Source organism: Haliotis cracherodii, unplaced genomic scaffold (assembly GCF_022045235.1).
Source record: "Haliotis cracherodii isolate W230 unplaced genomic scaffold, xgHalCrac1.p SCAF_5, whole genome shotgun sequence".
NCBI classification, from domain to species: Eukaryota; Metazoa; Mollusca; class Gastropoda; order Lepetellida; family Haliotidae; genus Haliotis; species Haliotis cracherodii.
Window position 1 is genome coordinate 5,841,044 of NW_027266308.1, and position 13,695 is coordinate 5,854,738.

The window sequence follows — 13,695 nt, forward strand, 5'->3', positions numbered from 1 at the left end:
ACACGATGACATGCATCAACCAAGTCAGCGAACCTGACCACCTGATCATGTTAGTCGTTTCTTCCTACAAGAATGGGTTGCCGAAGAAGACCTATTCTAACCCGTAGTTCATGATGAATACACTAAACCCTTGCATGATGCATAGATACATCTTCAAAGGTAATTGGCACAGACTGAATTATAGACACTGTTGATTTCAACGCTTGCATGTTTTGAACAGCACTAAATGGTTAGGTAAGAGTCAACATCTCAAAAAGGCTCATTTTGGAGTTTTTTAGATAGAGTTTCATCTTTGCCTTTAGCTGATTTAACCAGGAGATGTTGATAAACATGATTGATTCAAATGTTAAACAATTCATCTTGGGTCACAGACTTGTGTTTTCACATAGTTGTATTTTTGTTCTTTGTAACGTTCTTAGTCAATAATATGCAAGTATAAGAAAGAAAGACTAGTTTCAGCCATTTGAACATGTGTATTTAAAGTTTTCCATGAATCTAAAATTATACATTTGCCTGGGAGCCGAAAAGGCCAACAACTGTTGGCATGGCCTGTTATCTGTTATGCTCTATCAACTAGACAATGGATGTTATCTGCATTGTATCAAATGCATTGCACTCTCAGGGATAATTCTAGGGTGGGGCCTTGTGCTTTTAGCCCCTAAATTTGGAAAAAGGCCCATATTTTCAAATACAAAGGGGCATTTTAACATTGTGCTGTATGTGCGTACGTTTGGAGTATTTGAAATTTTCACATAAAGGGCCCATGTCAGAAAATTCCTGGAGTTAACCCTGCACTCTATTTCAGACGAATATGGATACCAAATATATAATTTACAAGTTTTAGTCAATTTGTCGAGGATGAGATCAATAATTTGTTTGTTGTGTAACGCCGCACTCAGCAATATTCCAGCTATTTGACGGCGGTCTGTAAATAACCCAGTCTTGACCAGACAATTCAGTGATTGACATCATGAGCATCGACCCATGAAACTGGTATGCGATGACATGCATCAACCCAGTCAACGTGCCTGACAACCCGATCTTGTTTGTCGCCTCTTACAACAAGCATAGTCGCCTTTTACGGCAAGCACGGGTTGCTGAAGACCTGTTCTACCCCGGATCTTCACGGGTCAGACCAATACAAATGTACCCAAATTACAAGCCAACTTGATGATCAACATTAAACATGTGAATTTTTGTCATCTTGGTTCTGGCTACTTTACAAGTTACCCAGATAATTGTGTACTGTTACCCATACATGTGCGTGGCATACTATAGTGTTAGAGTCAGCCAATTCTAGCGTAAATATTGTATTGGTCTCAATTATCATCTGTCATCTAAAACCAAACATGCATTCATAAACAATGTACACTGTTGATAAAAATACCTTTTCACAACGTTTTGGCTTTGTAGACAACTAATACGCGAATTATAAGTTTGACAGTTTGATTACCTTCAGCATCCGTACTTCCCTCAATGCGATCTTCCGGATCTGAGGGTCATCTTCAGACTCCACGAATTTTTTAATGGCCACCAACTGTCCAGTTTCTCTGTGACGACACTTGAAAACAACACCATACGAGCCCTCTCCGATCTTCATTATTCTTTCATACTTATCCATTTCTGATTTCTTTGTAGACTAGAAAATTCAAACGGAAAATTTGGCACTTATTCACAATAAATAGCTGATTCAATATACTGAACACGATGTTATATATCGCATACGATTATGAATCATTCATTTACAAGCTCTTGTATTCCCACTGTATTCCTGGTTCATGATCCAGTGACAGGATATATATCCGGTATGTTTCCAAACAGCATATCCACAGAACGTTAGTGTTCCTTTTCAGCAGGATTATTATCCCGATATTGTTTTATAAGTTATTCTTCTTTTTTAGCGGTGTCATGTTGGTGAGAGGTAGCTTTGATATCCAGTGGTTGAATATACAGTGACAGCACTCAAGAACGTTTCAAAACACACCTCTCAAAACACACCAAACACATCCAAATTAAATAATACACAGCCTTAATAAACAATAACACTTTAAGCAATTCAATGTTAAACCTGTGTTACACAATAAGGCGAAATACCGCCTCGTATTCTACATTTTCAACACGATATTGAAGCCATTAGAAGAAATTCCGTCAACAACATCCGCCATCTTGTATTTGTAATTATTGTGTCAATGCGCAAACAATATGTAGCATGACAATTGTTATATTCAATAACACATAGTACATCTATTTAGGAAAACTGGTATATTTCGACATATGTTCATATTACAAGTAAATCATCCTAAATTAATGTTTATAGTGTTTGATAGTAATGGGACTACATTTCGTGGCGTATATAGAAAAGAGTGCGTAGGTTTCTGTTTGTTGTCAAAAGGTCGTCACCTTAGCAACGTTATGCTAAACGTGAAAGGCCACAATTGCTATCAGTCATCAGCCGGCTTTTGTGATAGTCATTGTACCATTGTTTACTGCGAAGGTATCACGACATACAGGCCTAAATTGTTTTCGATAGAACGTGACTAATGGGTTGTTTTCAGTTAATATCGGACACTCGAGAAATGTTAATATTAACAGCACTGACAGCTGCCAAGATTGACAACTATTGCATTCGTGGTCGAGATAGCCTAACGTTGACCATAGGCACCTATATGAAAACAAATATGCCCTCAGTTGATAAAAAGACAGATATTAATATGTTGGTTTTTTAATATGTAAAACATGTCAACATTTTCTTTTATTACCCATAGTGTTAGAAATAACTGAGTTTATAAAATGTGTATTGTTTACGTCATCCGGACGGCATTGTTGACGTCATTCGAATCTTATTGTGACGTTAGGCCGGAATGATGTCACACTAGAAACGAAGTCATAGCTGAAAATTGTTGACGTCATTCGACAATTGTGTTTTTTTCAGCCGGCGGTCGTGATCATTTTTCTAGGGGGAGCTCAAAAGGATTAGAAATAATTTGGTAATGAAATCATTACACTAGAATGTGTGTCATACACATGTCTTATTTACGAAACTTGTGTAAGAATGTATTAAAGTACAAGAATTCAGACACTTGTTTCGTAAAATCAGTATGACACATTCGTATAATATTCTCTGTTTAATAGTGAGTGAGTTTGGTTTTACGCCGCTTTTAGCAATATTCTAGCAATTTCATGATGGGGGACACCAATAATGGGTTTCACACATTGTACCCATGTCGGGAATAGTACCCGGGTCTTCGGCGTGACGAGCGAACGCTTTACCACAAGGCTACCGGACCGCCCCTCTATTTGGGAAATATACGATGATTGGGAGTTGTTTATCGTACAATAAAACACTGCAGGGAGAATAAGCTATGAGGGGCGCAGTGTTTTATTGTACGATACATAAAAAGACACGAATCGTTTATTTCCTGTATGAAATTTCAACATTATGTACAACCTCTTTAAGGAGTTAATAAAATGTACAAGCTTTAAAAATATTTTCCCGCGGCGGTAGAAATTGGCACCAGTCCCGTTATCCTTGTCAAACTGCCCAACAGTTAAGGTATCATAAGGACTAGCAGAAATGTGACATTTTGTAAGGGTTTTACTATATGCCATCATTATAAGGACTAGTGGACTAAACTTGTTAGTTTCTATCGCTGACCCGTATTTAAATAATTTATGATTCCCTGAATACTATCCGACCTAATCAACGTCGGACAAGTACATTTTATGAACAGGGAGTCGAGTTTGGTATTTCCTGGATATTCTCACAATTGTCAAGTCGAATGTCTGTACCTCTTCAAGTACCGATTGTCAAGTCTCTTCCAATTTTGGATGCGATCGTTCGAGCATTGCGTTTATCTACGTCGCCCAGTTACATCTATAGGAGACCCGTGAAGACCCGGGGTGGAATAGGTCTTCAACAACCCATGCTTGGCGTAAAAAGTGACTATGCTTGTCGTAAGAGGCGACTAACGGGATCGGGTGGTCAGACTCGCTGACTTGGTTGATGCATGTCATCGTATCCTAAATGCGTGGATCGATGCTAATGATGTGAATCATTGGATTGTCTGGTCCAGACTCGATTATTTACAGACCGCCGTTATATAGCTGGACTATTGCTGAGTGCGGAGTTAAGCAACAAACAAACAAAACAAAACATCTATGGGAAACAACTCCCTGGACACTTCCCTTTAAAAAATAACGTCGTCCATTTTACGACGTCAATAGGGGTGCGTTGCAAAGCGCCAATCGCTTGTAAGCGATGTACAGCGATTCGCCTTACAACAGTGCGCTAACTTTACGCCGCTTGCAAGCGAAAAAATCGCTGGCTTAGGTCGCTTCGTTGTCAAACCAAAATGGCGTCTGACTTTGACAGCGGAAGAAGAAATTCTTGACTGGATCAACGAGGAAATGAGCAAAGGCAGCTGACACCCCATCATCCTCGGTCGTATCCACATCTTCAAAGTAGTCATAGATTTGATCAGCTCGTCATCGAGCCTCTTCAATTACGTTCTTCATTACGTCAAGGCAACCAAGCGGTGGTTGCGCCGCCATTTTGGAAGAGTGCGCAAGCGCTTCGAACTGTTACAGTCCCCGGGGTGAGCGAGTAAGTTGCTCTCTCTAAGTGATTGGAGGCTTGCAACAGTTGGATGACACCACAATGGTCGTGAAAATTTGTCACATACACCCTTCAAAAAAAGAAACGCACAGGTAGTATGTAGTTAATTGAACCTAACTACACAAAAAATCCGGTATAAACTGGATATATATTATTGGAAAATGTTGTTGGCCTGATATTCGACAAATGGTGTGTCAAAACGCACCCATTGTCGATTTGCAATGTCTTAAACGGCATTCTTTTCACACTTGTTCAAAAATGTCATAAAGGAAATCCGTAAAGCAAAATTCCCGTGCAAGTTAGGGCATTCGTTACTCGTGGTAGTGACTATAAAAAGCAAGCATAAGCCAATTATTTGTCATTCGATTGTCAACATTGATCGGAACATCGCTATAGGACGTATTCTAAGAGGGAAATCGCAGTCTTCTGTTGCACGCCACTTCAACGTCCACCACAGCACCATTTGCCGCCTTTGTTACCAATTTACACAGTTCAATTCCACTGCAGGAACCATCTTCGCGAGGCTGGAATCCGACCCAGAAGACCAGTTATCGTCCCTGTTTTGCATCCATCGACAGCGACACTTCCGTTGGTGCCATACCTTACAGCCTTGGAATTTGAGAAACTGGAGGCGAGTGTGATTTAGCGATGAATCACGATTTCTTCTTCACCGGCGAGATGGAAGACAACGTGTTTATCGTCGTCGAAATGAGCGTTTTGCGCCACGTATGTGAATTCGACAAATTCGGTGGCGGTGGTGTCATGGTGTGGGGGGCCATATCCTACACCACGAGACCTGACTCGTTGTGGTTCAGGGAAATTTGACAGCAAATCGCTACATGAATCAATTTCTTCTCACCTTCTTCCAATCATTGACCGCCAGAGGGAGCTGTTTCAACAGGACAACGCTCCACCGCACACATCACGTGTCACGGTAGACGACCCTCCTAATGCAAACATCAACGTCTTGCCTTGGCCGTCGAAATCTCCAAATCTCAACCCAATCGAACACTTCTGGGATGAACCCAATCGACGTGTACGTCAACGTCAGAACATGCCACAGACACTCCCACAACTGACCAACGCGTTACAAGCAGAATGGCGCCGCAGAATTCCGCAGGACAGAATTCGTTCACTTATCCAGTCAGTGCGGAGGAGATGCAGAGCCGTGATTGTTGCCCGGGTCGGTCACACGAGATACTGAGTTCAGCGCATCCTTGTGGCCTTATGTGACATGACAATGAGCATTTTTCAATGCCTTTGTACAACGACAACATGTGACTATCGAGCTCCAAAATTTCATATTTGTATCTATGATATTAAATGAAATATATCGACTTTATTAGGTACAATAAATTTACTAAAAATCTACCTGTACCTTTCTTTTTTTGAAGAGTATATTTTATAACGGGTATTTCCTTCTTCATTGGGTAGTAATTAGCACGCGACGTTCATCAACTGATAACATCCTTAAAACGCAGTTTGGTGTAGCCGAGTTCAACCGACTTGTCGGAGACATAGGTTCTATTCCCCAGACATGTCCGCGAGTGGGAAAAACATAAAACTCAACCGGAAAAAAAAATCATACACATAAACACCTTTTTTTTGTTTTATAATTACATATTATACTATTTCTTAAGTTTATGTGATCGTGTGATGTTGCAAAAATTTACAGACAATGGGGTTGTTCTATATCAATAGAGATACAGGTGACATATGCTACGGATATAAAACAAATGTCTCTGAAGGCAGGGAGGCTACTGCCGTCGTATAAGAACCTCGGTGTTATGCAGGCGGGTCTAGGTTGAAGGGACGGGTAGCCTAGTGGTAAAGCGTCGTAATCGACGCTGGTTCGATTCCCTACATGGATAGAAAATGTGAAGCTTTGCTGAAATAATATATACAATGGCGGTGTAGTCTTCAGCTCACCCAGGGGCGGCAGGGTAGCCTAGTGGTTAAAGCGTTCGCTCGTCACGCCGAAGACCCGGGTTCGATTCCCGACATGGGTACAATGTGTGAAGCCCATTTCTGGTGCCCCCTGCCGTGATATTGCTGGAATATTGCTAAAAGCGGCGTAAAACCATACTCACTCACTCACTTCAACTCCCCCACACTTGTCCTCAAGTTCTTTCAAGTTAAGTTGTTTGTCCCCAATAAGTATTATATTTCCTAAGTTACATAAATATAACAAGTTAATTTCTTTAAACAGCTCGGATATTATATAACAATATGGGAATATTTATGTTTTTATGCTAATAATTTGAGAAAAGAAATTTAAAAAATGTCTGCAGCACTGTGGCAACATGGGCCGATGGCCTACATTTCGTGAATAACATGATGAAAAAAGGTTCTTTCATGTTGTTCAAATAATTCGCTAGACTTGTTAATCCATTGTCTCATACCTTAAATAAAATGCATTTGCCTAATTTAAATTGTTGAGATGTCCCAGTTTTTTAAATAAATTATTTAATATTAGTTCTTTTCTTGCCTTTGGATAAAGTTTTGTACCAAAAAGTAAACATTTCAACTTTACAAGATCTGTCATGGATGAAAAACGGGGGCCATGTCTACTGATATAAAACATGAATCATCTTTATGCGCACCTGTACTCTATGCCTCTAGATTATTTACATTTCTCACATTTTGAACCAGCCCTCGGTTATTAAACCCCGGACTATTGATTTCTTGGAATCAAAACTCCCATTTGAAATATTACCCGACACGACTAGCCACTCTTTTAATTCAAGAAGACCATTGATTAATGTCAATTGCATGGGCCTTGCTGCCATTTACGCTTAAGCTAAAACAAATTCCTATTTCACCAAATATCTGTCTTAAATGGGAGCAACGACCCTCTAAATGGTTCTTTTGTAAACGGGGCTTTGAAGCGGAATGTTTGCATGGAGGGTAGGGGTGACTGGCCGTTATGTTATGAAACTGATATTTGTGATAGCGCTAAATGGTGGTGAAGCCACGTTGATATGTTTACCTCTCTTCTTGAAGATGTCTGGGTTAAGGGCTACACATATATGTAATTATCGGGATCATGCTTGCCCCACATATCCCAGTTCGTTTGCTCTGACAGCGAGACTGTCACGTGTGTTATAAGAATATCGTACGTATGTCGGAAAGCACTGAAGCGTGTGGTGTGATCTCAGAGGGGCGTGTAATCTAAGCTTGTAGGTATAAGAGTGAGTGAGTGAGTTGGGTTTAACGCCGACTTTTAACAGTATTCCAGTTATATCATGGCGTGCCAGCTTAATGTGGGAGGAAAGCCCGAAGTGATGCATGTCTCAGACGTTTACCACTTTGGTGAAACCCACGAGCACGGGTATGGTGCTGACAAACCTAGAAACATAATCGGGGCCAATCGGGATTCGAACCCACAGTCATAGGTTTCTGGCGTGCCCAAGGGACGCAACTCTGCACAGCGAATCGCGGCGCCTTAGACGACTGGGCCAACCGTGCCCCCTTGTAGGTATAAGATAAATCAATCCTGTTGATGTCGTATTGAAATGACACATTACGACTAAATAACTATGATTATCATGATACCTTTTATGACGTCACACGAGAAGCTTTAAAAACTACAACTGCTATATAGAGCTCAGTAGTGAATCATATGAGTGAGTGAGTGAGTTGTGTTTAACGCTTTTAACAGTATTCCAGTTATATCACAGCGTGTCAGCTCAATGTGGGAGGAAAGCCCGAAGTGATGCAGGTCTCAAACGTTTAACACTTCGGTGAAACCCACGAGCACGGGTATGGTGCTGACAAATCTAGAAACATAATTGGGGCGAACCGGGATTCGAACCCACAATTAGGTTTCTGGCGTGCCCAAGGGACGCAACTCTGTTCAGCGAATAGCGGCGCCTTAGACGACTGGGCCACCCGTGCCCCGTGAATCATATGAACACACACACGTTGTGCAGAGTTGCGTCCCTTGGGCACGCCAGCAACCTTGATTGTGGGCTCGAAACACGATTCGCCCCGATTATCTGTCTAGGTTTGTCAGCACCATACCCGGGCTTCGGGTTTCACCGAAGTGGTAAACGTCTGAGACCTGCAACACTTCGGGCTTTCCTCCCACATTAAGCTCACATGCCGTGATATAACTGGAATACTGATCAAAACGGTGTTAAATCCAACTCACTCACTCTCCAATATCAAGCTAACATACCATGATATAACTGAAACACTGTTCAAAGCGGCATAAAATACATCTCACTCACTCTTGGTCTATATTATGTAAACTACAATGACTAATAACAAATGTTACCTTTTCAGAACTATATGCTTCCGTTCACTCCAGTATACTCCGATATAATTCGGTTCTGTTCCTTTCTGTACAGTCTATGTTTTGATCTGCTGTTGGTCGTACAGGTCTATCATAGTCACGTTTACTGTTATATAACAAAAAGCCACTTAGGCGATTAAATATATTTTATTGTTCTAGCTGTCAATAATCACCAGTATAATCCCTGCTAGGCCCGTGTTGTTTTCATAATCCACCGATAATCTCACGTGTCAGGAGAAGATGCACATGCTAAATTTCATGCTAGACTTGATGACTGTTAATTTTTAATACTCTTCACGAAATATGGTTTACAGTTCGACTATATACAGCGACGTGGATCGTTGCTCATACTATCAATCACTGGATTGTATGGTCCGGACTCGATTAGTTGCAGCCGCCATCACATGGGTGGAATTGTGCCGAGTGCGGTGTTGAACCAAAAAGCCACCAAAAAAAACATACGCGTTTTGTCATTTTGAAATAATATTGGTTAATTTTGCACAGAAAATTAAATTAAGATGTAATTAATGTATATAGATGACTGAAATTCCTGCTTCATACATGAGTGAGTGAGTAAGTTGGGTTTAACTCTTTCAACAGTATGTCGGTTATATCGGCGTAAGAAACCCCAAAGTGATGCAGATTGCAAAAAAATACCATTTTGGTAAAACTTCCGACTACGGGCACGGTGATTACAATCCAACCATCATAATCAGGACGAATATGGGATTCGAATCCCGATCAGCGGATCCCGCCGGCTCAAGGGAGGCAACTTCACAACTTTCCAAAGAATCAGCTAAATACGAACATTTGACTTTAGTTAATGAAGCCTAAGAAATATCAGCATCATGCTCCAACTAATTTTAAATTTATATTTTTTTTAAAGTACGCTAATGCCTGGTCTGTTATATTATCTAAAAAACTGTTTGGTTATGTAGCTGAATAATAAGTCAATGATGATAAAATATATGCTTTTGCAAAGTATATTCAAAAATGTCATATCAATATATAACATCCCCACAAAGGTTGTCATACAATAACTAACGCAGGGTTCGAACCTGTCGCATGGCAGCCTACAATCCCAACCCTTCCCACGCCACCACCGTTGTATGTACAGTAAACTACGGTTATAACGAACTCAAAAGGACTCCTCATTTTAGTTCGTTATAACCGTAATTCGTTATAAGCATATATACAGCATAACTACAGCAAATAGTCGGGACTAAAAAGTTAGTTCGTTATATCCGTCAGTTCGTTATAAGCGTGTTCGTTATAACCGTAGTTTACTGTATACACCGAAGGTCATATAAAGCAATGTTCTTTCTGTACTCTGTGTACGTGGTTATACTATTGTAATGCATGGATATGCTTCGGCTCGGCTTATCTTAGTTGACCGCCTCCGTGGTCTAGTGGTAGAGCGTCCGCCCGGAAAGCGGAAGGTCCGGACTTCGACCCCCGGCCGCGTCATACCAAAAGACGTTAAAAGATGGTACTTGTTGTTAACCTGTCTGGCGCTCGGTATTAATGGGCTAAAACAAGGACTGGTCGGCTCGGAGTCAGTATACTGTGTCTGAGTAGGGTATTCATGTTAAACTGCGGCATGGTATCTCAGTGAGCTAGCACTTTAAATCGGCATCAGTCCGGACTAGTACAAGCAGCCACACACACACGTACATGCACGTCGCTATATAAGTACAATAATCTTGGACGCGACGTTAAACCCCATTTCACCTCACCTCACCTCACCTTATCTTAGTTTCCATGTTAGTGTCATAGTTTGTATGTAACCGATCAGTGGTTGTTGTGTGGCTTACATATAGCTTACATTTCTAGGGCAACCCCTTAACTCCAAGTGTGCGGACAGGTGCAAATATTTGCGTACCTATTGCGGTACCAAAGATTTGAAAATGCGCCTTTGGACGAGGCCTGTGTTTTTACATTATTTACAAGAGGTACATCTGAATGTGGAAAATGAAATATTTTATCTACAGATTCATGAATATGTGATGCTATCTTTAATGTTAATGACCTAGGGATATCAACCTGTTTAAAAATAATTACTGATTGAACAAAAGAGTATCTGGTTGCGGTAAGCGAAAAATGTGAATATCTCATTACCAACAGAAACATTTTTAAAAATACTATTTATATTAACGGTTAGGAAAATTAAGTGTATGTGACGAGGTGATAGATAATACATCCAGGTAGCCTGTATAAACTACATATAAATTCCTTGATATATAAAGAACACATATCTTAGTAAATGGGAGTCGTTTTAATAGGAAATCTGAAATATTAACTATTTAAATAAAGATACATACATTTTCTAATAACATTTAATGTATTATAATAATTTCCAACACGTTACTGAACTACAGATATTTCTCAACTTTTATTTTACTCTAATTTCATTTTCAATTGGAGTCAACGGTTACGTTCATCGTTTTATTAAAAATATTATCTCCTGTCATCCTCTTCGCCTCATAGTCACGACAATTCTCCAATTGTTAATGATAATCTGTAATTAAAACCGATTCTGAGTAAAATAAATATATGTTTTAACGAACGTTAAGAACGAAACATAACAATGGTTCAACAAGCTGACCTAATGAGTTGGTTCCTCGCGGAAGCTAATTCCACTTGAGAAGCTTATTTCGACCAGTTTCAATATATACCTTGTGTCGTATGGTTGTGCAATGTGATAATGGGTTAAATGCTGCCATACCTTGCTTTGAGCTGCGGGAGCACTTACTGGAGATTATGTGTTATTCACGGGAACCTTGTGATGTAACGCATGTCAATAATGGCGAATGTAGAGACAGGTTAGAGTTCAACAGTTACGCACACTGCAAGAGCTACTGTATTGAATCAGCCCTTCACTGAACGCTTTCAAGTGCATAGTTGATTGTGCGTTTCTTAACGTTGACGGCTTAATCCTTAGATTTATGCCTTGTAAATATTGTCACAAATTTTATTATCGACTTTAAAGAAGTGTTTAGCGGTGGTTAAATTGTACCAGTCATGAAGGTGAATTATAACGCTTGTCAGCTATACAGTGAATCAACCGTTAAGCTGTCAAGTCAAGACGTCCTCGATATAACGCTACTTTTTGATACACCTTTGATTGGAATACGCCACTGTACTTAGTACTTACTTGTAGTGGAGGTTGGTAGCGTAAACAGAGTCTTATAGGTTGGAATTTTTATAGCGTGATAATTCATCAGCTGAAAATAGATGTGGGATTATTTTGAATCTTAATTTAAAGGCACGCGTCTTGTGGCTATTGTCTGCTTGTTTGCCCGTGCGTGTTGAGAAATTAGACGGCCATATTACATAGCAGTGAATGGTTGAATTTCTGTCGCAAAGAAAGTACTTCGTGCCTTAATTAGATCAGCGTATGGATCTAGCATATCACATACAAGTCACATATGTTGAAACAGGACGCAAATTGAATTCGGAATATTTCCGCATAGAATGATTCATGTGAATTCATATACTAAGAAGTAGATATAGATTGTGAGAGACCTCACGGTGTTATCGCTGAAGATTTTTCATTAAGAATATATTGCATTCGAGTTAAATCCCTCGTATAATAAATCTATTGTGTCTTTTATATTCTATTTTCGAGGGATTGTGGGGTGTGAATCTCATACTGAATTAATATTTGAATGATCCATAAAAGATGAAAGATTTTTATGTAAAAAATTCAGGGAACCGTGGCCAATACTGTACCAGCGATGTCATGGAGTTTTGAGTGGATTGCTTTTGTGACAAATCACGGTTTTTCATATCATTCACCCCATTGTTTCATTAATATGCATGTAGATAGAAATACAATACAGTTTTGAAGATGTTGAAACAAATATCGGTACAACGGTAAACCTATTCAGCGTAAAATAATATTCACTCATACACTCCAGCTATAACATGCATCACCGACGTCATAATTCTTACTCATTCTGTCTGGATCAAACGTGCATCACCAACACAAAATTTACTCATTCTGTCTGGATCAAACGTGCATCACCGACACAAAATTTACTCATTCTGTCTGGATCAAACGTGCATCACCGACACAAAATTTACTCATTCTGTCCAAATCAAACGTGCATCACCGACACAAAATGTACTCATTCTGTCTGGATCAAACGTGCATCACCGACACAAAATTTACTTATTCAGTCCAAATCAAACGTGCATCACCGACACAAAATTTACTCATTCTGTCCAAATCAAACGTGCATCACCGACGTCATAATTCTTACTCATTCTGTCAGGATCAAACATAGATCACCGACGTCACAATATTCACTCCCGATCAAACAGGCATCACTGTCGTCACGATATTCACTCATTCACTCGACCCGTGAAGATCCGGGGTAGAATAGGTCTCCAGCAACCCATACTTGCCGTAAAAGGCGACTATGCTTGTGGTAAGAGGCAACTAACGGGATTGGGTGGTCTGGCTCGCTAACTTGGATGATGCATGTCATTGTATCCCAATTGCGTGGATCGATGCTCATGATGCCAATCACTGGATTGTCTGGTCCACACTCGATTATTTACAGACCGCCGTCATATAGCTGGAATATTGCTGAGTGCGGCGTTAAACAACAAATAAACCAAACCAAACCACTCATTCACTCCGGATCAAACATGCATCACTGACGTCACAATGTGCACAATCACATGATTAAAAATATATGCATTGAGCTACAAAATTGTGTTATTCCTTTGTTCTCGTTTTTTCCCTGTTACCGGGGGCGCCAAATCCCGCGGCTGA

At 40.1% G+C, this 13,695-nt stretch overlaps 1 protein-coding gene across 1 annotated transcript in view; it reads right to left on the reverse strand.

The window, feature by feature from the left end:
- LOC139442243 (cyclin-dependent kinase-like 4) overlaps nucleotides 1-13,695 on the reverse strand; it is a 36,613-nt gene that overhangs the window by 16,067 nt on the left and 6,851 nt on the right. Inside the window, exon 2 of the mRNA XM_071223027.1 lies at nucleotides 1,454-1,639. Within this exon, the coding sequence (XP_071079128.1) occupies nucleotides 1,454-1,639 (186 nt within the window). The remainder of the gene's footprint in view (nucleotides 1-1,453; nucleotides 1,640-13,695) is intronic.